This window comes from Felis catus, chromosome B2, assembly GCF_018350175.1.
Source record: "Felis catus isolate Fca126 chromosome B2, F.catus_Fca126_mat1.0, whole genome shotgun sequence".
NCBI classification, from domain to species: domain Eukaryota; kingdom Metazoa; phylum Chordata; class Mammalia; order Carnivora; family Felidae; genus Felis; species Felis catus.
The window spans coordinates 125297115-125320453 of NC_058372.1; the positions used below are offsets into that span (position 1 = coordinate 125297115).

At 41.4% G+C, this 23339-nt stretch overlaps 1 protein-coding gene across 1 annotated transcript; it reads right to left on the minus strand.

Moving 5' to 3' along the window:
* Positions 1-18908: 18908 nt before the first annotated feature.
* On the minus strand, positions 18909-21362 carry CITED2 (Cbp/p300 interacting transactivator with Glu/Asp rich carboxy-terminal domain 2). The gene is made up of 2 exons (XM_023254457.2): positions 21111-21362; positions 18909-20645 (listed from the first exon to the last, which is right to left on the minus strand). Exon 2 carries the CDS (start codon positions 20635-20637, stop codon positions 19816-19818), a length of 822 nt encoding a protein of 273 aa, XP_023110225.1. The 5' UTR covers positions 20638-20645; positions 21111-21362; the 3' UTR covers positions 18909-19815.
* Positions 21363-23339: the final 1977 nt, after the last annotated feature.

Sequence of the window (23339 nt, forward strand, 5' to 3'; positions counted from 1 at the left end):
GAAAAAGAAAACCGAAGCTGGAGGCATCACATTCCTGGACTTCAGCCTGTAACAAAGCTGTAATCATCAAGACAGTATGGTATTGGCACAAAAACAGGCACATAGACCAATGGAATAGAATAGAGAACCCAGAAATTGACACAGAAATGTATGGCCAATTGATCTTTGACAAAGGAGGAAAGAGTATCCAATGGAATAAAGACAGTCTCTTTAGCAAATGGTACGGGGGGAACTGGACAGCAACATGCAAAAGAATGAAACTGGACCACTTTCTTACACCATACATAAAAATAAATTCAAAATGGATGAAAGGTCTATATGTGAGACAAGAAACCATTAAATCTTAGAGGAGAAAAGAGGCAATAACCTCTTTGACCTTGGCTGCAGCAACTTTTTACTTGACATGTTTCTGAAGGCAAGGGAAATAAAAGCAATAGTGAACTATTGGGACCTCATCAAGATAAAAAGCTTCTGCACAGCAATGGAAACACCCAACAAAACTAAAAGGCAACCAATGGAATGGAGAGAAGATATTTGCAAATGACATATCTGGATAAAGGGTTAGTATCCAAAAATCTATAAAAAACTTACCAAACTCAACCCCCCGCCCCCCGCCAAAAAAAAAAAAAAAAAAAAGACTCCAGTGAAGAAATGGGCAGAAGACATGAATAGACACTTTTCCAAAGAATACATCCAGATGGCCAACAGGCACATGAAAAGATGCTCAATGTTGCTCCTTATCAGGGAAATACAAATCAAAATCACATTGCGATACCACCTCACACCGGTCAGAATGGCTAAATTTAATAACTTGGAAACAACAGATGTTGGTGAGGATGTGGAGAAAAGGGAACCCTTTTGCACTGTTGGTGGGAATGCAAACTGGTGCAGCCACTCAGGAAAGCAGTGTAGAGATTCCTCAAAAAATTAAAAATAGAATTATCCCACAACCTAGCAATAACCCTACTAGGAATTTATCCAAAGGATAGAAGGGTGCTGATTCACAGGGGCACATGTAGTCCCATGTTTATAGCAGTGCTATAAACAAGAGCCAAATTATGGGAAGAGCCCAAATGTTCATCAACTGATGAATGGATAAAGAAGATGTGTGTGTGTGTGTGTGTGTGTGTGTATATATATATATATATATATATATATATAGTGATGAAAATGAATGAAATCTTGCCATTTGCAACAATGTGGATGGAACTGGAGGATATTATAAGTGAAATAAACCAGTCAGAAAAGGACAGATATCAGATGTTTTCACTCATATGTGGAATTTGAGAAACTTAACAGAAGACCGTAGGGGAAGGGAAGGAAAAATCAGTTACAAACAGAGAGAGAGGCAAACCATAAGAGATTCTTAAATACGGAGAAGAAACTGAGGATTGATGGGGATGGGATGGCAGGGGAGGCAGGAAAAATGGGTGATGGGCATTGAAGAGGGCACTTGTCGGGATGAGTTCTGCGTGTTGTATATAAGAGATGAATCACGAGAATCTACTCCTGAAGCCAAGACTACACTGTATACACTATATGTTAGCTAATGTGACAATAAAATTATTAAATAATAATAATAGAATTTAAAAAGTAAAAAAAAAAAGACAGGATAGGTTGAGTTATACTAGAAATAAGAAATTCCCCATTTTCTGCAGCTGATCGAAATAAATAATTATTTCTTCTCAGTGCAAAATCTGCTATGGGTCTAAATGACTCCAGGACAGCTGCTATCTATGTGGTTACTGAGGCCAGATCTTGTGACCTGGAACCCATGACCTCTTCAGTTAAAGGTCAGAGGAGAAGAGAGACTGCCTTAGCCTGGAAATGCTGCGTATCACTCCTGTTCACATTTTAGTGGACAGAGTTAATCACATGGCTCTGCCCAGTTACAAGGGAACTGAGCCGTAGAATTCTCTGTGAATAGAGAAGAAAAGGAGGACTGGATACTGGAGAACACTAGGAACTCGCCTTTCTGCCTCCAGGGCTATTGCATTGAGTGCCCTATGCCTGACTTAGCCCTCACTTTGGCTTTGCTAACACTAATCTTTCTAGCTTCAGGTGAAATGGTTGTTTGCTTCCCATAAAACTCTACCACCAGACTGTAAACTCTGCATTTCTCGTTCTGATTTCCCCAGCCCCTAGCACACATAGTACCTAGTATCTAGTTAGTCTAATATTTATAAATAAATAACTACTTTGGACAGTAACACAAACATCTGCAAATTTCCCTCTTGATATTGTCAGTAATTTCTGTTTTACTAGCTATGGAAACATTCCAACATTATAAACAAACATGTCATAAGCGGTAAGCAAGAAACTGGGAGACATTTACATGCCTGTAGGGCATAGGCGCAGTAGATTGTCAACAGCAATTCTAGTTTCTGACATTGGGGTAGTGTTTCATGTGTTCATCATTCCTCCGGATAATATTGTTATTTTTAAGAAAGATAGATTATTTAAAAATTCTCTTCAACTTTTTCCCTGACTTTAAATGTAATATGTATATATCATAGAGAAACTGGAAAGAACATCAATATAAAAAAAGTTTTCATTCCAGTGTTCAAACTCCAGTGTATTATCATTTGACAGACTTTTTTTTCCAGACTTTTAGCAACACACATCTTTACATGAATTTCAGCTTTTCATTAAAGTCTGTTAAAGAACATTTTAAGTGGCAACTACATTTTTCTTTCATGTCTAAACCGTAATTAACTGAGCCATTCCCTTAACAGTAGATATTTAGATTATTTCCAACAGCTTTTCACTACCTAAAATGCTGCAAAAATACTGTAATGAATAAACATTTCTCTATATTTGGACTACTTTCTTAAGATAGATTCATAGAAGAAAAACAGATAAATTAAAAGACAGGAGTATTTATAGAGTCATAGGGTCACCTATAAATTGGTATAGTTTTAAACAAATGCTTAAGAATCTCCCAAAGTGCTTACTGCTTTCTCGGTCAGAAGTATGGAATATGAGCTCTGGGGGGGTTTAAAATACTTACTCTTTTTATGTAGCAGTCAAACAAAAAAATCTTTAAAAATAACTTCTATACGATCAGCATTATCTCATTGGGTGGGACCATCATAACATGCCCAGCATTTCCACACTGCCTTATATGGTAGGTACTTAACATTCAAGAGAGATACATCTGAACCCATCTGGAATCCTTCAAGTTACAGCGGGACTTTAACATATAGTTTTATTCCTACAAATTTCCATAATTGCACTGGCTAAAGCACTAGATGAAATAGTTTCTTTAATCACTTTTTCTTCATTCTGTATTCAATAAATATGGCAGAGCCTTTCACATACTAGAGTCACTGGTCATGGCCAAATTCAGGATTCCAGTCTTTTTTTAATTTTTATTTTTTTTTTAATGTTTATTTTTGAGAGAGAGAGACAGAGGGACAGGACATGAGCAGGGGAGGGGCAGAGAGAGAGAGAGGGAGACACAGAATCCAAAGCAGGCTCCAGGCTCTGAACTGTCAGCACAGAACCCAATGTGGGGCTCGAACCCATGAACCGTGAGATCATGACCTAAGCCGAAGTTGGACGCTTAACCAGCTGAGCCACCCAGGCACCCCTATCATTCCACTCTTGAATATATTGAAAACTTAATTTTTCTGACTAATAATTATTACTTTTTAGCTCTCTTTACTTTGGCTTCAATTTTTCTGACAACTCTTGCATAGGCTTTGTTTTGGCTCAGTGTCCCTGTTTAACAAAGATAGAAAGTTTCTATTGCTCAATGTGAATTTTTGCTGAAGGGAAGGGAACTACAAAACCTGAAAAAATTAGTTATTGGACAGTCCAGGTGCTGAGGCATGCTAAGTGACTCAGGTATCATCCTTAAACATCTATTAATTCAAAATGACAATCTACTGAATATGTCAGGGACTTTCAGGGATTATGTGTGAATGCATAGTCATGAAGATTAAATCCATACATTCCAATGATCTCCTGTGATTTTTCAAAGCACATTAATAAATGGAACAGTTATAATTTTCCCCTTTGTCTAGAAGAGGTAGCTGAAGCCAATGAGAATGCAATTGTCTAGGCCAAGGTCATACAGTCCATAAACGAGACTGCTGGATGAGACTCAGATTCAGGAATAGAACACTTTAGAAACTGAATCTTCATTATATACATGAACAGATGGAATGGAGCTGAGTAAGACATTATTCTTGAGAGTCAATGAGATGCAAATATAGGTGGAAACAAGAGTAGACAAGACAATAGGAAATCAAATCATCCTGCAGAATAATCCTTACAAAATAATGACTGCACAAGAGATGACCTCAATTCACTCATGAAGGGAAGAAAAAAAACATACTGATGTTTCTGCCATACGCTGGCTGAAGACATGTAGAGGAAGTAGGAAGCTGATTTGAGTTGAAGGTGCATGGCAGGAGCTGGCAGAGCAATTTCTTTTCCCATCAATTTTCACCCCCACCCCCACAAGGGACCTGCCAAAGTAGACATCCAAAATAAGTTTATCTCAGTTAAGAATAGAATGTTATGCCATACAACTGAGTAGAAAAGGAAATAGGTTTCTGTTAGGATCCAGCTTTTATCTCCTGCGGAACTGTGTAATTGTAAGTAAGATCCTGATAGAAATTAGAGATATTTATGATCTAGAATGTAATATATGTACTTATCTGTTTAAAGGTGGGTTTAATTAATTGGTCAAACTTCTCTCTGTTTTTCTAATTCAAAGTTTATGTTCAGATACATCATTTCTGAATAATATATGCAATGATATGAGTTCTGCGTGGTAAAGATTGATTGACTTTTACTGAGACCCAAACTAACTGTGCTACTGGAACTAAGAATGTTATCATCTTATTACTACATAAATCGTAACTCTCAGTTGGTAGCCTTCAGAGACAGACCTCATTCATAGTCCATGTGAATTCTAATAGTTTATAGGATGGCAATGAAAGGAAGAAGACTTCATTTTAATTTTTGCTTTAACATGTAGGACCTCTAGACCTCAGTTTCCCTCTCTATGAAAGGGAGGATACAATATTTACCCTCCCTACCTTCCAGGATGATGTGAGGATCAAATAAGGTAAGAGGCTAGTTCATAAAACACTATAGTGATGTAAGATATTATTAGTGTTGGTATGATTGTTACTGACTATAGAATAGCTCTCTTTCTCCATAGATTACTTGTGAGGCAGGAAGGTGGTTGGTTCACTTTGGCCCTTCCGAGAGCATGGGAGAGATTAGATTTTGGCACAGAGGCAAAAGGGCAGGCTCTTTCCCCCCTCATATTCTCCCAGACCAAAGCAGAGTTTCTAGTGAGATCTTGTGAGCTCACTTTGGTCGATTATTCTATTTTTTAAATGTGAAAAACAGGGGATGATAAAGGAGGTTAATGAAGAGAAGGAAGGTGGCCGTGGCAAAAGTGGAGAGCCTTCACATACATTTTATGGTCTAGCCCAGTTCACATACATCTCTTTCCATTCATCCGTCCGTCCGTCCATCCATCCATCCATCCAATGAATCATCTACTGTGATGAATGAATCCACCCAACGAATCATCTACCGTGTGCCAGTTTGGGCTTCCTTTTAGTTTTCTTCATCTGGACATGTTGCTGAGTTGTATGAGAACGACTGCTTACATTGCATGTGTCCAATGAGACTGTGTGTTCATTAAGGGCAGGAGATAAACCTTATACTTTTATTCTCTCCTCTGTAATGCTTAGCAGAATGCTAGGGAAATTTAAGGAGCCATTAACTAACCATTGAGCTTTTCTTAAAGGGCCACATCATATCTTTATGGTTTAATGATGTTTAAAAAGCACCGTGTTGCAGGTTGGGTTTCTCAGAGGGTGGCCTCTGAGGTGGAGATTAGCAGGCTGGGAGTTGAGTGGGGAGTGCTGTTGGAAGCAATGCCCGTGGAAAGGAAGGGAGGAGAGCCCAGTGCATGAGGAGAAGATGGGCTGCAATGCAGCCCAGTGACATCCTCAGGTCCCCCCCCCCCCCCCCATGGGAAGCTTGGAAGTGAGGATGGCCTTTCAGAGTTTTCCTGAGTTGGGGCCAGGGAGCCAGGCCTTTGTATTAAACATTAACCAGTCATTGGAAGCAGGCTGCCTTGTGAAAGGGATGTGACCTTGGGCAAGGCAATGAGGCAGTTTTGAAACAGAGTTCTTGTCAGCTGTGGGCTATCTGCTGGCAGCATTCCCAGCAACCGAGGGAATAGGTTCTTCAGTCCTGGAGGGAAATCTGGGCAGCATATCACGGCATCCATTGCTAATTGTAATATTAGTGGAAGAGGATGCTGGAAGTTTCATCTGAGAGGAACAAAGTGAATTTTAATACTGGCGCTTTATAGACCTCATGTTGTTCATGAAAAAGATTGTTTTGAGTCACTCAGTAGCTTAGGTCTAAAATAGAAGTTCCCCCTCAAACATATTTCTGTGAAACATTAAAAAAAAAAAGAACCCAAATGGAGATGAAATTTGTGTTCGTATGTATTAGTCAGGATGATTTTGTTTCACATAATTGAGCCCAACTAAAATTAGCTCGGAAACAGGAAATGGTATTGTCTCATGTAACCAAACTCCAGGAAAGGCAAAATTGCAACTAGACCTCAGGGACTCAGATGGTCACAGATCACTTTTTTGTCTTTGCTTCTCTCTTCATACCGTCTTCCTTGTCTGACACTAGCTTCTTCCACACAGCTGGAAATATGGCTCACAGCAGTTTCCAGGCTCAATTTCATCACTGGAGAGGGATTAAAACTTGATCTCCATTGTGAAGTTAAAAACTCCCTGAGAAAGGTTTTCATTGGGTCAAGTGTTATTTGCGGACACATTAGCTGCAGCCAGGAGGATAAGTTAAGATGATTGGATCAAGTGAGTCGATCTGGGTAGCCCTAACCAATCACTGTGGTCCTAAGATCATGGGAGTTCTCAAATGGATGTACATGACTGGAATGCATGAAGGGGCATTTTGGGGAAGGGTAGAGCAAACAATGACTGGATAGAACAAAAGATGTTGTGTATTAGATTTCTCTTATCCCCTGTGTTTCAATGTTACCAGACTAATGTCATTTTCTTTTCGGCTTTGGTATATGGGCCAGTGTATCTTACTGTGCAAATGGACCTTATAGCTAGCTGTCAGTAATTTGTTCATAAATATTAGGTTCTGTTCATTTTGCCCTGAGATTAATTACCTGCCAACATGTACATGATTTTCTTGGTTCAGAGAAATTGTTTATTAATCATATTAACAAGGGAATTTTTGGAGGGCTAGAAATGAAGTCATCATAATTATATACTTCTTTTTAAGACGATTATTTATATTAACAAATCACTTCGTAGGAAGCATTTTAACATTTATCAAATAAACCTGCTCTCAGTGATTTACGATGCAATTTTGTTGGCTATACATCTTTATTATATGAAGAAAACCTATTTGAAAATATAACAACTTTAAAAATAGTCCTGTTCTGGTCCAGAAAAAAAAAAATCTCTACCTTCAGTTTCAGAAAGGGTCAGCTTAGCTTTTAACTCTTCTAATGATATAGTTGTTGTCCAGTGTCTACCTGTTCCACTCCCAAGTGGTTAGTTTCAGTCGACTGTGTAACTTCCATCCCATGGTAAAACCAATCTCAGTGGTTGGTTCAGAAAGGGTTATGTAATATGATAGCAGGGGACTGAACGTTTCTGTGAAAAATTTTCTCTTCCGTAGAAAGAGAAGAACTTTTCTTTCGAACATGGTTGGGTTCATATGTCACAAATGCTCTGCTAATTCTACCTGTCACCAGTACAAGGTAAGGCCAATACTGAGGTTAGCCCATTAGAGATATAAGAACCCAAGTCCCTGTCGACATTGTTGCAACCAACCTTGGATCCTTTCTTTCCATTGACTTAGGATGGCTAATACATCTCCTTACGATTTAAGCTAAAATCAGGGTTTTTGCTACTTGTAGCTACAAATTTCTTAATAAATATACGGTAGTTCCCCCTTATCTTTGGAATATGTTCTAAGACCCCCAGCAGAAGCCTGAAACCATGAATAGTACCAAACCCTATATATACTATGATTTTTCCTAGATATACACACCTATGATGAAAATTCATTTTACAAATTAGGCATAGTAAGAGATTAACAATAATAAGTACCAATAAAATAGAACGGTTACAACAATATACGGTAATAAAAGCTATGTGAGTGTAGTCTCTCAAAGTATCTTATTCTACTATACCCACCCTTCTTCTTGTGATGATTTGAGTTGATAAAATTTCTATGTGATGAGATGTAATGAGGTGAATGACGTAAGCATTGTGACTTAGTGTGGGCTCCTGTTGAACTTTTACATGTCATCATCTACTTCTGGACCATGTTGACAGTAGGTAAGTAAAACCATGAATAGTGAAACCACAGATAAAGGGGGACTATTCCAATTGCAAATTATAAAAGAGGAGCTTATTACGAAATAATTATAGTGCTGTGTGATAAATACAAATAAATGAAGGTATCTATAATGTATAGGGGTGCCACAAAGTACAGAGTCATATGGAAAGTCTCTCAGAGAAGAAGACACTTGAAATGGATCTTGAAGGACACTTCAACGAGGGTATGAAGATGAGGAGAGCCTTCCAGGCAGAAGGAACAACATGTACATAAGCATAGAGTAATAAAATAGGTGTTCTTTAAATCAATCAAGGTAGAGAAAATAAAGCCAGGAGATATCTCATAGGAACAATGCACAACTGGGTGTGATGGGTACTGACTTGGGGAATTACACATCTCTTGGGGACAGATGTATATTCTCTCTCCATCTATATTTGGGGTCATATGGTCTCTTAGTATTGCTTTGTTCTGACCAGGTGTTCCTCTCCTGTGGACTTTTGCAAGCTAGTTTCTCCAGTCTTCAATATGAGTATATAACCCCAAAAGGACATCCTGGGCTCACCTCAAGATGATTTCAGTTTAAACACCACTGTGATCTGACTATAGTTTCTCTGTGTCTTGGTTGGAATTTTCCTGGCCAGCCAATGTGCTAGCCTTTGGACAGTTACTTTCCTATGGTTGAATCAGTCGTGTCATTGGGAGACAGGGTCATTATGATATTAACATGACTGCATAGATGAACAATTTCAGTTCACCTCACAATAGGATCAAGTCTATATCTTCAAATAACTCTTCCTGAAGCAAGAAGCATGGGGGTGTTAGGGGGGTAAAATGGGAGGAAGTAAAACCAGATAGGAAGTTATTGTAGTCTAAGTAAGAAATAAAGTCTGAACTAAGACAATAGGAGGGGAATAGAAAGGAGAATGATACAGTAAAGGTGAAATACATTAATTTACTCATTGACTCATTCATTTAGTCAACAAATGTTTATTGAGCATCTATCATATACCAGTATTCTTCTAGGTAATATGAGGAAAATAGACAAAAATTCTTATTCTCGTAGTGCTCATAATTTAGAGACAGAAATCAAGAAAATTTTGTAAAAGTTAACTATGAATTGTGTGAGATAGTGACAAGTGCTATTTAGTTATGATTGCTATTTATCAAATCACCCCAAGACTCTCCATTTTATGATCCCCATGGATGCTGTGAGACAGAAATTCCGAAAGGGTACCAGGAGCATGACTTGTCTCTGCTCTATAATGTCTAATGTCTGGGGCTTCTACTGGAAAGACTTTACAGCTAAGGGCAACTCAACAGCTGGAGAGTGGAAGCATGTGGAGGCATCTTCGCTCACCCTGGAGGTTGTTACTGGCTACCAGGTGTGAATCTGCTGGTGGATGCACCTAAACACTGCCTTTCTAAGTGGCCTGGCTTCCTCATGGGATTGGCAGCCTCAGGAATACTTGGACCTTTTATACTGCAGCTCAGGGCTCCAAGGACAAGGTCCCAAGAGAACTAGGAGGAAGTTATATGGTGTTTTCGGACTCAGCCTCTGAAGTTATGTAGCAGATTCAGGGAATCAACCTTTGGAGGAGATGAGTGCCCAGAACTTTACAGACTGATTTGAAAACCACCATGAGCACTCTGGAGAAAAACTGAGCAGGACTGAAAGGGGTGGGGAATCCCATGGGGAAAAGCAGGAAGTAGCTTTCCATTTTAATTTACGTGGCCATTGAAGAAGCAAGTTTTGGCAAAGGGAGGTTCAGGAAGGAAAACACATTTCAGGTAGAGGGACAGCAAGAGCAAAGGACTTATTGAAGGCATTGACCAATTAATTCGATTGATGAGAGCTGGGGTAAATAAGAAGGTAGAAGTCTAGCATTTTTAGACTTCTGGCTTGTGTGTCTAGAAGAATGGTAGTTCCACTACCAGGAATTCAACCCAGGGGGCAGAGAGGACTGAGTGCACCTTGGACATGCTGTGCTTAAATGTTTATCAGAATTCATTGTGTGTGTGTGTGTGTGTGTGTGTGTGTGTGTATGCAGGTAGAACTTGGGAAAGCGATTGGGCTGAAGATCCAGGTATTGGAACCCTTAGTATTAGAACCCTTTCTGATTGTTTTGGAAACATTTAGGAATTTATGGAATTGGCTAGTGGCGTGAGGTGAGAAGTCTGGTGAACGCCAATACTTAAGGTAAGAGCAAAGAGTTTCATATAAGACATTGAAGTGGACTGGCTTGAGAGGTAAGAGGAGGATCAGGAGAAGGGAATGATTTAAGGGCCAAATAAAGGTAGAGAAAGACCTAGCAGCCTTCACATCTCTTTCTGACGGGTGCACAAAAACCCACCATTCAGAACTTCCTCCTTTAGTTTAAATGCTGTACTCTCTCCAGTGTTTGTCTCCTAAGATATACATGTCCCCAGCAGAGCATAAAATTGAGCCACTGGTACCTGAGTGAATGGAAGGCTGGATGAGAGCACTTCAGAAATGGAAGGGGATAAAAGGGGGGAGAAGTGGAGGCTGTTCAAAGATACCTTTTGTTGATTTCCAATTTCTATCAGATTGTGGTGAGCAATGGTGCTTGGGCAGAGCGTGCTGAGGTGTCTTTGGCTTCTCTTTAATTTTGAGAGTTATAATAGGTCACATGGAAGATCTTACCTGTTAATAAAACACACTGCAGGGGCAAGAGGCAAGTTCTTTAAGCTTGTGACAATCTAGTCTAGAGGGTGACGAAGCGTAAATATGAACTTATGGACCTTCAGCTACACCTAGTGGCCAAGTAGGGAAAGGAACAAATATTTTCTTGTAATATTTTATCCTGGTTCTTGAGATTCTTTGCTTTTACAAGTCAGTCAATAATTGTTTCTTGGGTAGTTATGTATTATAGTGTACAGTTTCCTCTGTATAACTATTTTTCAGTGACTCTATTTGTCATCTAGCTAAATAATTGATTCCCCAAACTGGAGGAATGTGGTGATATGAAACAAAAAGAGACTGTGTGTGTTGGGAAGTTGGGGAGAAGGAAATACATGGGCATAGATGTGTACCTCTTACCTGCTTGAAAACTCTTAAGTGCCAACGTAAGCGTTTAGCATTTGCTAGGTTCCTGTACTTTAGCTTTACATATAGGATTGTCTTTTCCAGAAAACAAATAACAGTAGCAGTGATCATGATGATGATGGTCCAGGAAGAGTTGTTTGAAGGAAAGAGAGACCAAATATTTATTCTGCATCTGATATTTATCAGGTTGGAAAAATGAAATTAATCTGTAAGAAAATAGAGCAGAATCTGAATGAAGAAACGATCAAGGTATTTTCAATGTATAATATATATACTTCAACCACTACATCAGCAAAGAACGTTACGTAGTCACCTGTATCTTTGCAAGTGGCATTTTTTTGGTAGTTGCTTACAGATGGAGAAATCCCGTATGTTCATGAAGGCAGACATTTACAGAGATGATTCCAACCGTTGAAGAGTCGAACCGACTGGGAACACATCTATGGCACATCCCCAAGCTCACAGTTCCCTTGGAAAAAGAATGGCAAGAAATGATATAAAGATTTTGAAGGGGTTTGTGGTGTTCCACTCCAGTTTTCCGAGGAAGAAGATGATACGTATGGGTTTGTGTTTCCTTCATGAGAATTTGAATACAGGATATATTAATTAAACATATATCTTCATTTTCCTGATGGAGAAACTTGAGTCAGCAGTGATTAAATTACCCAGCTATTTGGTTGCAGAGCTAAGACTACCCATGGTTTTTACTCCTGTTCTACATTCTTTTTTATTACAATTATTAACGGAAGAGTTTTGGGTTTTCATAGAAGACCAAAGCAAGAGAAAGTTTAAATCGTCAAGAAAGTTTAGATAGATAAAGGAAGCTTATTTAAGTGTAAAGGAACTAAATACTATTATTTTCTTTATTTTAAGATGTATATATATATGTATATGTATATGTGTGTATATATGTGTGTGTGTGTGTGTGTATACACGCTAATATTCCGAAATCAGCCTGACCCTTAGAAACAATGTTAAGACATAGTTGCTTCCAGGAAGTATGTCAAGTTGTGAGATGATCCTCTTTACTTGGAAGAATTTAGCCACTGACATTCTCATGTAATAGATTATGGAATTGACAAAACTACTTAGTTTTGTTGGCTTACTTTGCGAGAGAAACTATTTACCATCCAGCAGTATGTAATTCCATTAAGAAATAAAAAACAGAATTTGAAATGCAAATCACTGGTATTATTTCATCTGACTTGAAGTGTAAACCAGGTAAAGCTGTTAAGAAGGGATTAGGCAGTCTCACCACCTCTGCTAGTCTCACAGTTGTCTGTCGGGGCCAAACTTAATTCTGAAGAATTTTTAGACTGGGTGTGAAAAGGGTAGACCCAAATCTTGTAAATCCCAAAAGGAAATGGTATGCAACTGTAGGGATAGGTACGTGTCATAATGGTGTTAGTATACTTTATAATTTGCGTACATAAAATGTAGTGGGTTTTTCCCCCCTGAAGCACATTATTAAATCAACTGATGAGCTGACAATCATGGGATCTAAGAATACGAGTAATTTGAAAAGAAAAGAAAAAAAAAAACGATTAAGAGTAATTTGGTTTAGAATGGTAGTGTCATGTATTAGGATGAACACTGTCCTGGGGCGCCTGGGTGGCTCAGTCAGTTGAGTGGCTCTGGATTTCAGCTCAGGTCACGATCCCAGGGGCGTGGGATCGAGCCCCATGTTAGGTTCTACACTGAGTGTGGAGCCTGCTTGAGATTCTCTCTCTCTCTCTCTCTCTCTCTCTCTCTCCCCCCCCACCCCTCTACCGCCTTGCTCTCTCTCACTAAAATAAAAATAATAATAATAATAAAATTTAAAAAATAGAATAAACACTGTACTGGAAGCTAGGTCTGGAAAACCACTTAGCCTCCTACCAGCTGTATTGCCCTGGAACAATTTTACTTCCTCTTTAAATAACAGTTTCCTTATCTAAAATTGGAATAATGACATGAATACCTTGTAGGAACACTGTGAGGATTAAATAAGATTACATATGCAAAGTGCCCCCCACAATGCCTGTCACATAGTGGGCGCTCAGCAAAGTCAGCTCGGTCACAGGCAACTTGAGTTAACAAAATGATTTGTTAAGTGGTGCTGGCAGCAGGGTGAATTTCTCTGATTTGGTAGAATCGTGTCGTCTAAACAGCGTTTCTCACCAGTTTAAAATCCATGCTTTATCAGTCAAGAAGATTTTTTAAAAAGTCTTACTGAAATAACATGTATTTAAACATTTTTCCAAATATATATATGAATATGTTTTTTCAAGTTACTGCCCTATACCTTCTTCCTATTCTGCTCTGCCTCTTACAGGGGTGGCCCTAGCTAGCTGAAAATCTTTGCCTTAAAAAACATGGTGGCAGACAAGGATCTAAGAAACATTTAGATTTTTATTTTCAGTTCATATTAGGAGCATAGCAGTTCAATCACTTTTCACAGACTGGCCCCATCATGCGTATATTTGCTAAACACACCGGATAAAGGGAAGAAATATGGAACTAGCCATCATTTTGCATCCAGGATCTTCCTTCAAAGAGTTATCCAAAATAAATATCATGGGGCAATATTTACAAGGAGACCTAAAGATATTTATATACAATTTAAGTGCTATGTGTTTGTCAGTGTGGAGATATGGTCATGAAGCAAAGGGCGGGGGGAATGGTGGGTTACCAGAAATTAACAAACAAACAAACAAACAAGCTCTGTGGTCAAGCTAAAGAAACCACAAGGCCAACTTTTCTGTTGATCCCTGGGGAGACACACAGAGAAAAGGGTTCAGTAGCCTTGATCACATTTCCTCCACTCTAGCATCCTATCCCCTACAAGTGTTCATAAAATACCATACCCTGGAGTTGGCTGTCCTCTGACAACATTTTTTTTGTGGTTTTCTGCCAGTTTGACTTTTGCTCAAGCCTAAATCTCGCTCCCCACCCAGCTTTCAAGAATAGACCCACAGGATTCTTTAACACTATTAACTTTTCAAAAGCCACTCGCCTATTTGCATATCTCCTTCAAGGCACACCAAGGCCAACCTTGCGTTGCCACAGGCTCCTTTGGAGCCACAGTCCCTGGTCTGCTCTGTTCAGCAACCCAAAATGTCATCAAGGAGCCTTTCCACTGTAGAGGGAAGGGGAAGGATTTCAGGGTGGAGCACGATGATGATGCCATGGGAAAATTCCAAGAATCCTGTGACCTACTGTCCTCACCCATGTCGTGTCCTGCCTCACTAATCTTTCAGATTAGTTCAGCCTAATGAAAGCCAACAACATATAAAGCTAGTAATAGTACTCATTCGTCTTGCATCTGCTTTAGTTCACTCCTCATGTGTTGGTTTAGCCAAGCAGAATTCTCAAAAAGCATCACCAACTGGCTCCTGGGGCGGGCTGTGACACCTTTAACGCTCATCTGGCAGCTGATGAGGATCCAGGTACTAAAAAGCCATTATTTGTTCCTAGATCGCAAGGAAGGTGTTGGTTGATATTCTCTTTCCCAAGGACCATGGATTCAGTTCCCCCACACAGTAGACCCCAATTTCTCTTAGTTTTTCTTTTATTATGTTCATAAATATCAAAATACTATGGGAATTCACCACAGCAGCTCCTAGAGTATTTTCATTTCGTTATTTAGCATCCCTCATAAATTTAAGTTCTCCAGTGAAGGGGAAAAGTTCTTTACTTCAGGTGTCTCAAAATTTTTCAAAAATATATGGGAATCTTATTTACTATAAAACAAACTAAAACTATTTACCAATAGTACACTACTTGATACAGAAATGTCCTTATATTTCTTTTTTCTAATTTAAATGATAAGTATTGCTGCCAAGAAAAACCAGAATCATTTCTCTCCTAGCTGGATAAAAATAGGTCAAGTAATTTAAGCCAGTCCATTGCAATTAAAATTCTGACATTGCCATTGTTTCTTCTATTCTGGGGGGAAAAGACAAACAGAACACAAGATGATAGGGGTTCATTGGCTAAGTCACTTGATGTGCTATCCATTGTTTTAACCTTGCTTTAACCTTTAACCTTTAACCTTTAACCTTGTCTGGCTTTAACCTGCCTGGCAGCTGTGATTCTGATGACAGTGGTACAGTACCAAAATGATAAATACCATCTCTGAAGCTGCCTAACACCTCTTTTGTGCTAGCAAAACAATACGGTTGGAGAGGAGAACATTTCCAATGGCTTGAGTCCTGAATTCCTTGAATTCTAAATGTATTTCTTTCTTTGGAGACAATGTTATCTGCCAAGCTTATTTTAAAGTAAATTTTACTGAATCAATTAGACAGCAACACTCATTCCCATTAAACATCCTGTGGCCCTTTCACAAGATTAGAGCCTGTGGCTTGGTCGCATTCCAACACAGATAACCGCATTCTGCATTCCTAGATATTTCCCTCCACCTTTCCGAACTTACCATCAAATGCATTATTATTTGTACTTGTCCCCAAACAACAGTTCTGTTGTGAGAGTGCAGAGTATCAGTTTTAACTGACAGGCTAAAGCATTTGCTCATTATACTTTTATAAAAGAAAACCCCTTAGCCAATGCATATTTTGAAATGTGAGGCACATCTCAATTATGTACGCTTATCCCAAGTTAAGTTCTTTGGTAAGGAAAATACTCTTATTTTCATAAAGGGTGTTTACTTTGAAATCTCTTTTAATAAAAAAAAAATTTGTTGCTCAAATATATGCTGTTTGCTTCAAGAAAGAAAATGAAGCATTCAGAAAAGGTAAACAAACAAACCACCACCACCAACAACAAAAAAAACCCTCTTAAGGAAATGGCTTTCCTTTGACCTTCTAAATAAATTCCACAAGGGGGCGAAAACACCTAATGGTCTGGGACAGCAAAGTTTGTATTTCAAAGCCGGCCACCCATAATAGATTAGTGGATTAATATTTTGCTCTAAAGGATCTGGCCTTTAATGTTGACATCAATTTATAGCTAGCCCAGGCGTTTACAGTAGTAAAAGTCACGGAGACCATAAACTTCACAATAGATGTCAGCCTTCTGGTACCAGTGCTCTAGCCTAGCACCCCATAAACAGTGGTGATTAGGTAACTGTCCTTCAAAGACCCATCCATAGATGTAACGTCTTTATCAGCTCCCGCAAAAATACCGCCACCAGGATCCGAGCAGGCACAAGGCAGAGGTGCAAGTTTTCATCAACGTGTTCTTATTTTTCTGACTTGTTTCTATGATGTTCTTGCTTATCATTGATCTCATCTTGAAAAATCAAGCGTGGAGTATCTATTTGTGAGCAAAGCTTAAAGAACAGAAGCTCTCTTGTACCATGTTAGAACTTTTTGAAAAACAGCCAAGGTACGGAGGTCAAATTTCCCCATATGCTATAAGCAACTTAGTAGGAAGCAAGACCACAAAAGGTTTTGCAAATGTCCGCCAGTAGCCCGGTGATCTAGGTCACTGTACAGGTTTCATGAATCAGGTTGTTCAAACAAGGAGTTATTTTTCCTGTGCATAAGAGACCTGCAGATATCGCATGGGATCTGCTCGATTGTTGATCGAGAAAGAGTTTTAATGAAATAGAGATCATTCAGATGAATAGGGGGTGGAGGGGGGGTTGTATTTTCACCGAGGAGAAATTGTGCTTTTAAACCAGCTCCTCTGTTCTGGCAGAGATGGGCTCAGGATCTAATAATAGTTCCTTGGGCTCCGCGTCTCCACATACGTGTTCCGGTGTTAGAACAGCAGGAGGAATTTAGTGACAGAGCAGGTGTTGTGGCTTATTTCCTGGCAGAATGAATGGTGAAGGGTGGTGGCAAGACAATTATTTTGTTTCTTTCTTTATGCAAAAAAAAAAAAAAAAAAAAAAAAAAGAAAAGAAAAACACAATGCCTCCAATAGCTTTCCTTTTTCTTTTTTCTTTTCTTTTCTTTTTTTTTTTTTCCTGGCACAAGTGAAAAAGAACAAGAATTGCTGTATTAATATGTATGCAAACATATTTTTTCACTTGAGCCTCTGGGAAAAAAAAAAAAAAAAAAGGAAAAGAAAAACTTACTGCAAAAATGCCTAGCCAGGAAGATTTACTGCTGATTGCAGATTTAGTATTGACAGGTCTTAGCTGAAGAAAACTTCAGCTTCAACTATTAATGTGGGAAATCTGGATTAGCTTTTTAAAATGGGGTGAAGAGTTTGGAATTATTTTCAATTTTCAGAGAAATTATTTATTTAGAACATAATTTTTAATAAGGAAATGTCAATTAGAGAAGTATAACAAGCCCAGTGGAGTGTGTATCTTAATTTTAATGGCTTGCCTTGGAAATAGAATTAGAGAATGTAGGTGATCGGAATTATATTGAAATGAGCCTTTACGCCAGACTCGCTGTAATTTAACACTTCTGCATTTCCTCTTTTTTTTAAATTATGAAATATGGGATTTAAGATTAGAATCTAAGGATCAGAATGAAATGTTCTTTTAAAGTTATTATTTGTGAGATTTTCCTCAACCTGTATTTTACTTCTTCAGTGGGTCAAATATAAAAGACTATTTTTTCTTGAATGTAGGTATGTTGCTCTTACAAGATAAGCTAAGAAAACATGAAAGGGAAAACAAAATTCCATCTTCAAGCTGGGATAACTTGAGATTTTAACAATATGACTTTTTCTTTTGCTTGGTTATAGGCAAAACTCGACACCTACTTAACTGTAATTATGTCTTCCTGGTAAAACATTTAGGTAAAATTAAACCATCTTATCCTTATGTCCTTTGCACCCCTTGTCTGTAACAGAAAAGGCTCAGAATTCTGGAAAACAGGGAATGCGTGCAAGGGAAGATCTTGTGAAGACTGTAATTTGACCTTTGAATCAACCTCCCTGTGTAAATTTTAAATATTATAGAACAAAATAGAAAGCCTCAAGGTGGAATTCTGCCCCTCTTCCTCTTAGGACTATAAACCAGTCAGAAGCTATTTCAGAGATTAAGCTAGAAAATGTGTGCCTCTCCTTAGGACTTTTGCTGAGAAATAAAATTCGTCACTAGAGATAAAGGGAGATTTATGTTTAATGCCATCCTCAACATTCTCCCAGTATATTATCCTGATCTGCATTTACACAGTTGAATCAGGTATATCACCAGAAACACTTGGTGTTCCCCCCTCCCATCCCGTGAAAAAAAATTTTTTTATAGGATTTAGTGTCACAAACCTTTAACTCTGGAGTACACTTGAATATGATGACAATTAAGGAAAAAAAATGCTCTTTGACAACTTTGCAGCTTCTGATTAAACCACACCAAGAGGCATGTTACAATGATAACAATGAAGCATTATGCCAATTATGTTAAATCCTGCTCTCCACTTAAGCTCATCATGACCTGTTTTAGTGTCCTGTAATTTATCCTTTGGAATGCTTACTCTCATCAATAAAGTGTTCAACTTACAGAGAGAAAAAGCCACCAAAAGGAACAACCACCCCCACCCCCCAATGACTTCTAGAAAACAAGTATTTCTTAACTTTTTATTGACATTGGCAAATTAAAATAGAATAAATTAACAAGTATTTTCTCAAAAAAATGTTTTGTACAAAAATACTGTCAAAATTTCCTAAAAAGCTTTCAACACAGTAGTATCTTTTCATGTACTGAATAGAACTATTAGCACAGTGTCAAAAATGTTGAAGACTGAAACAAAATAAAAATCTGTGAAATGTTTGCCACTGACGACATTCCACACCCTATTATTGTCTGTACATATGGGGGAGGGGGAACAGCCAACTTGAAAGTGAACAGTATGACTTTTCCTGATCCAGAACGGTTTGGCCCACATCTGTTTAATCTTCCAGTTTAGCATATTTAAAAAATTAGTCTGTACTCAAATGCATAGTTAAAAAAAATGAAGCGAGATGGCAGAGTTTGTGCAGTAATATCTGCCCTTCAAAGTTCATGCAACCAACTAATGCAAATTTTTCCTTTCACTCGTCAATCTGAATGCAACTCAGTCATTTGAAACCATCTACAAAATCCACAAGATTAAGCAGTTTGCCAAGATTAATATCTAACAGTTGAGCACTGGAGAAAGTGAGGAAATAAGGAGTAAAAACAAACAACAAAAAAGACCAAGTTAGCTAGATATTTCAACTACATAAGGGAGGTGAATGTCAAGGCTACAAAACGAAACAAAAACAGAAAAAAAAAAAAAAAGTGGCAGCAATTTTTTTAAACCAATTTGTACAAGTTTATAGTTTTACTTTGTTTCCAAGTTCTCAAACCTTTCAAGATCTGAAAAGTGAGATACTGTGTCTAAGGGAATGTTTTTTTTTTTGTTTTGTTTTGTTTTTTTGTTTTTTTGTTTTTTCTTTAATTCACACCGAAGTTGGGGGTTTGATTTCTTTTCGCCGGGGTTTCGATCAAGTCAACAGCTTACTCTGCTGGGCTGCTGTTTGCACACGAAGTCCGTCATAAAATCAAACTCGTTTTGCCCCAGCCAGAGTTCGGGCAGCTCCTTGATGCGGTCCAAACCCATTTCTATCACTAAGGACATAAGCACTTCCTCGTCGATGAAATCAGTGTCTATGACATTGGGCGGCAGCATTGCAGCAGGGACGTGGGCCACGGAGGCGGGCATGTTGCTGCCGCTGCCGCCGCCGCTGCCGCCGCCGCTATTGCCGCTGCCCGCGCCACCACCCGAGGTGCCGCCGGAGCCGCCGGGGGTGCTGCTGCCGCCGGAGCCGCCGGGGGTGCTGCTGCCGCCGCTGTGCTTGGGGTTGCAATCTCGGAAGTGCTGGTTTGTCCCGTTCATCTGGTGGCCTGCAGCAGGGTGCAAATCCGGCATGTAGTGGTTGTGGGGGTAGGGGTGATGGTTGAAATACTGGTTGTTGAGCTTCTGCAGCTGCATGCTGGCCGGCAGGGAGCCTCCCTGGCTGGCCACCGGGGGGCCCATGAACTGGGAGTTGTTAAACCGGGCCGCGGGGGCCAGCGCGCTCGGGGGGTGCCCTCCGTTCACAGTCCCCGGCCCCATCGCGTGCCTGATGCCGCTCGTGGCATTCATGTTGCCCGCGCCGTAGTGTATGTGCTCGCCCATCAGGGCGTTGAAGGCGTGTTGGGGCTGCTGCTGCTGGTGGTGATGGGGGCTCGGGAACTGCCCCATGCCCATGCGATGGGCAGGGTGGTGGTGCAGCCCGTTGGTGCCGTCGGGGAAGCGCCCGTGGTTCATGGCCATCATATGGTCTGCCATTTCCAGTCCTGAAAGTGAAAAGGGCAGACGGTAAGACTCGCGCCACACGTGCCGCCCACCAAGGCGCACCCCACTTTTTCTTGCCTCTGTCCCCTAGGCTCCCCGGACGCACGTCGGCTGCGAACCACTAACTATCCCCGGGATCCTACTAGTAGCCCGTGCACCCGGGGCTGGCCGCCACGGCGGACCTGCCACCCACAACAGAGCTGGGCGCGAACAAACAGCCCCTTCCCCTGCGATCGGGCGGGCGGACCCGTGCCCACACCCCCCTCTGCTCCCCGAAGTCGCCTAATAAAGGAAGTGCCCCGTAGCCGTGCCGCGAACTTCAGGCATTAAATCAGCCCTCCTCATCCTGTTGTTGCACATCCTGTTGTTATTCCCCAGCTCCGCCTCACGCTCTTCCTCCGGGCAAACCCAGCCCTCGGAGGACTGGGCTGGCAGGCGCCCCAGCCGGCTTCGCCCGCCGCGCTTACCTTCCGTCTTTGCGATTTCTGCTCCGAAGACCGAGGGCGGGATCGTCGGGTCCGGGACCGGCTCAGCAGCACATAGAGGGGGCCTTCCCGGTGTGCAGGGCGCTCGCTGTCGCGATGTCGGCACAGAGGTCTTGCAGCAGCCGCTGGGGCAGAATCGGAGCCGTTCCCTTTTATTTCCCCTCCGCTGCCCTCGCAGCTCTGTAAGACCGCCCGGCAGCTGCCAACAATGAGCTGTGTTTCTTAGGGCTTTGGCCACAGTTAATATAAGGGATTTCAGGAAGGGCGGAGCGAGAGCCTCCCGGGAGGGCGGTGGCAAAACGCGGACTCCGGAGCCTCGGGCACGCCGGACCGGGTAGCGGAGCCGCGTCCCCGCGGCCAGAGGCACGTGCGCAGAGGCTGCGGGCCCAGGCGCCGCCTCAGTGCCGCCGGACTCTGGTTTCCTCTCAGCCCACAAACACCGGGCCAGCCCGGTCGCCCCGGAGCGGGAAGAAAACGCCCCCTGCACTTCTAGCTCCAAATTAGCGCCTGCCCCGAGAAGAGCGAGGAAAACGCGCTGCTCCCCGCTGGCCGGATCCCCCACCCCCCGCACTCCCAGTCGGCTCACCTAGCGATCTGGGCTGCCTTCTGCAGGGAAAAGGGGGTGCCCTGCATAGTGCTCTTCCTGCATAGTGCCCTTCTGCCACCCCGGCTTTGCAAACCCTCCACCCACGCTCCCCCCCACCCCCCCTTCCCCGAGCTGCGAAGAATGGCTGTGTTTCCCCGAGTGCGGTTTTAAATACCCGGACAAATAATGCCCCTTCCCCGAGCACACTTTCCCGGGCTGTGCCTTTGTGTTTTTATAGGAGCACTGGGTGAACCTGATCTAGCTATTTTGAGTGTAGATGCATTCGCCCCCCACCCCCCACCCCCGCCGACTCCTTTCAAGGACAGGAGCTGGGGGCGGGGAGCGGCAGCGGCTGCAGGTGGACGGAGCGCGCCCGCGGGCCCGGCCGCCTCCGCTCCCTCGCCCTAGAGTCCGGTCCGCGCTTTCGGGCCCGCTCGCCGCTCCCGGGGTACGTGTGCTTCTGCTAAGTTTGCGTTTGCAGCTCTTGGTAGCTTTGGCATCCGAGCTGAGGCGTCTCTGCTCTGTAAACAAACTCAGCGATCCTCGTCCCCAGATCCACCTTTTTGCACATACACAGTTTCTTGCTTCTGCTGTTGCCCTTGATCCGGGAGGTGGGGGTGTGTGCAAACTTGCACAGCCTCCCTCCGGGCTCTGCCTGACGATTTGGGGTTGATTTAGAAGCGAACGGGTTTGTAATTAAGAAATTCGAGGGCTGAGTAAAACTGCTGTTGCTGGAAAAGGAAAACAAATAGATAACATGGTAATCGCTTTGTAAATAAAGTCGTTCTGGAGGTGGGCACGTAGCTGCACGTCCCGTATGGCACCGTGCGCGCGCACACACTGCTGGGACTCTTCCTTTTCAGTGAAATTGTTCAGTGGGGCAATAGGCGATAATAATAACCTTGCTTCCCAGAACGCGGCACAAGTAGCCTGGTCGTCCATTTGGCTCATTGACTTGCAAATAAAAACCCTAACACCGGTCTGGGCTACTACCCGGTCGGAGCCCTCTTGCTTTCTCACTTGGAGAAGCCGAGTTGTTTCCCCAACACCATGATGAGGTTGCTCTGAGCTTTTTATATTGCGCTTTATGTGGTAAAAGCGAGTTTAGCGCTCCGAATAAGGACTTCTGTTCAGAGTTGTTCCTTCATAACTCGATAGCCATTGAAGACTTCCTGCTGCGAAGGGCTAGTCCCCCGCCTTCCACCCCTCCTTTTCTCCCTTGCACACAAGACTTTTTTAGGCCCTATTTTTTGGAGGACTGGAAATTCTGATACATTTCCCCTTTCAGGAGTTTGCAGAAACCCTGAGGATTGCGAGCGAATCCTGATTATGTGAATCTATTATCCCTCTGTCTTCCTCTAGTTAGAGATATAAATTTATAGACCTACTATACAAATACAATATTTTTAATATATGTACTTAAACATTGTTACCGTCTTTTTCTCTTTCCTTTTCCAGGCTCTTCAGCATTTATAGCTGTGTGTGCAATGATATTTAAACCTCAAAAATATTTACTTTTTGGAGACTTGCGCATGGAACACGTTGCATTGTTTGCAATAATCTCCTGTCTACCCACCACTTTTACCTGTAGGTCATCGACTTGCACTTATTGAATCGGAGGCTGG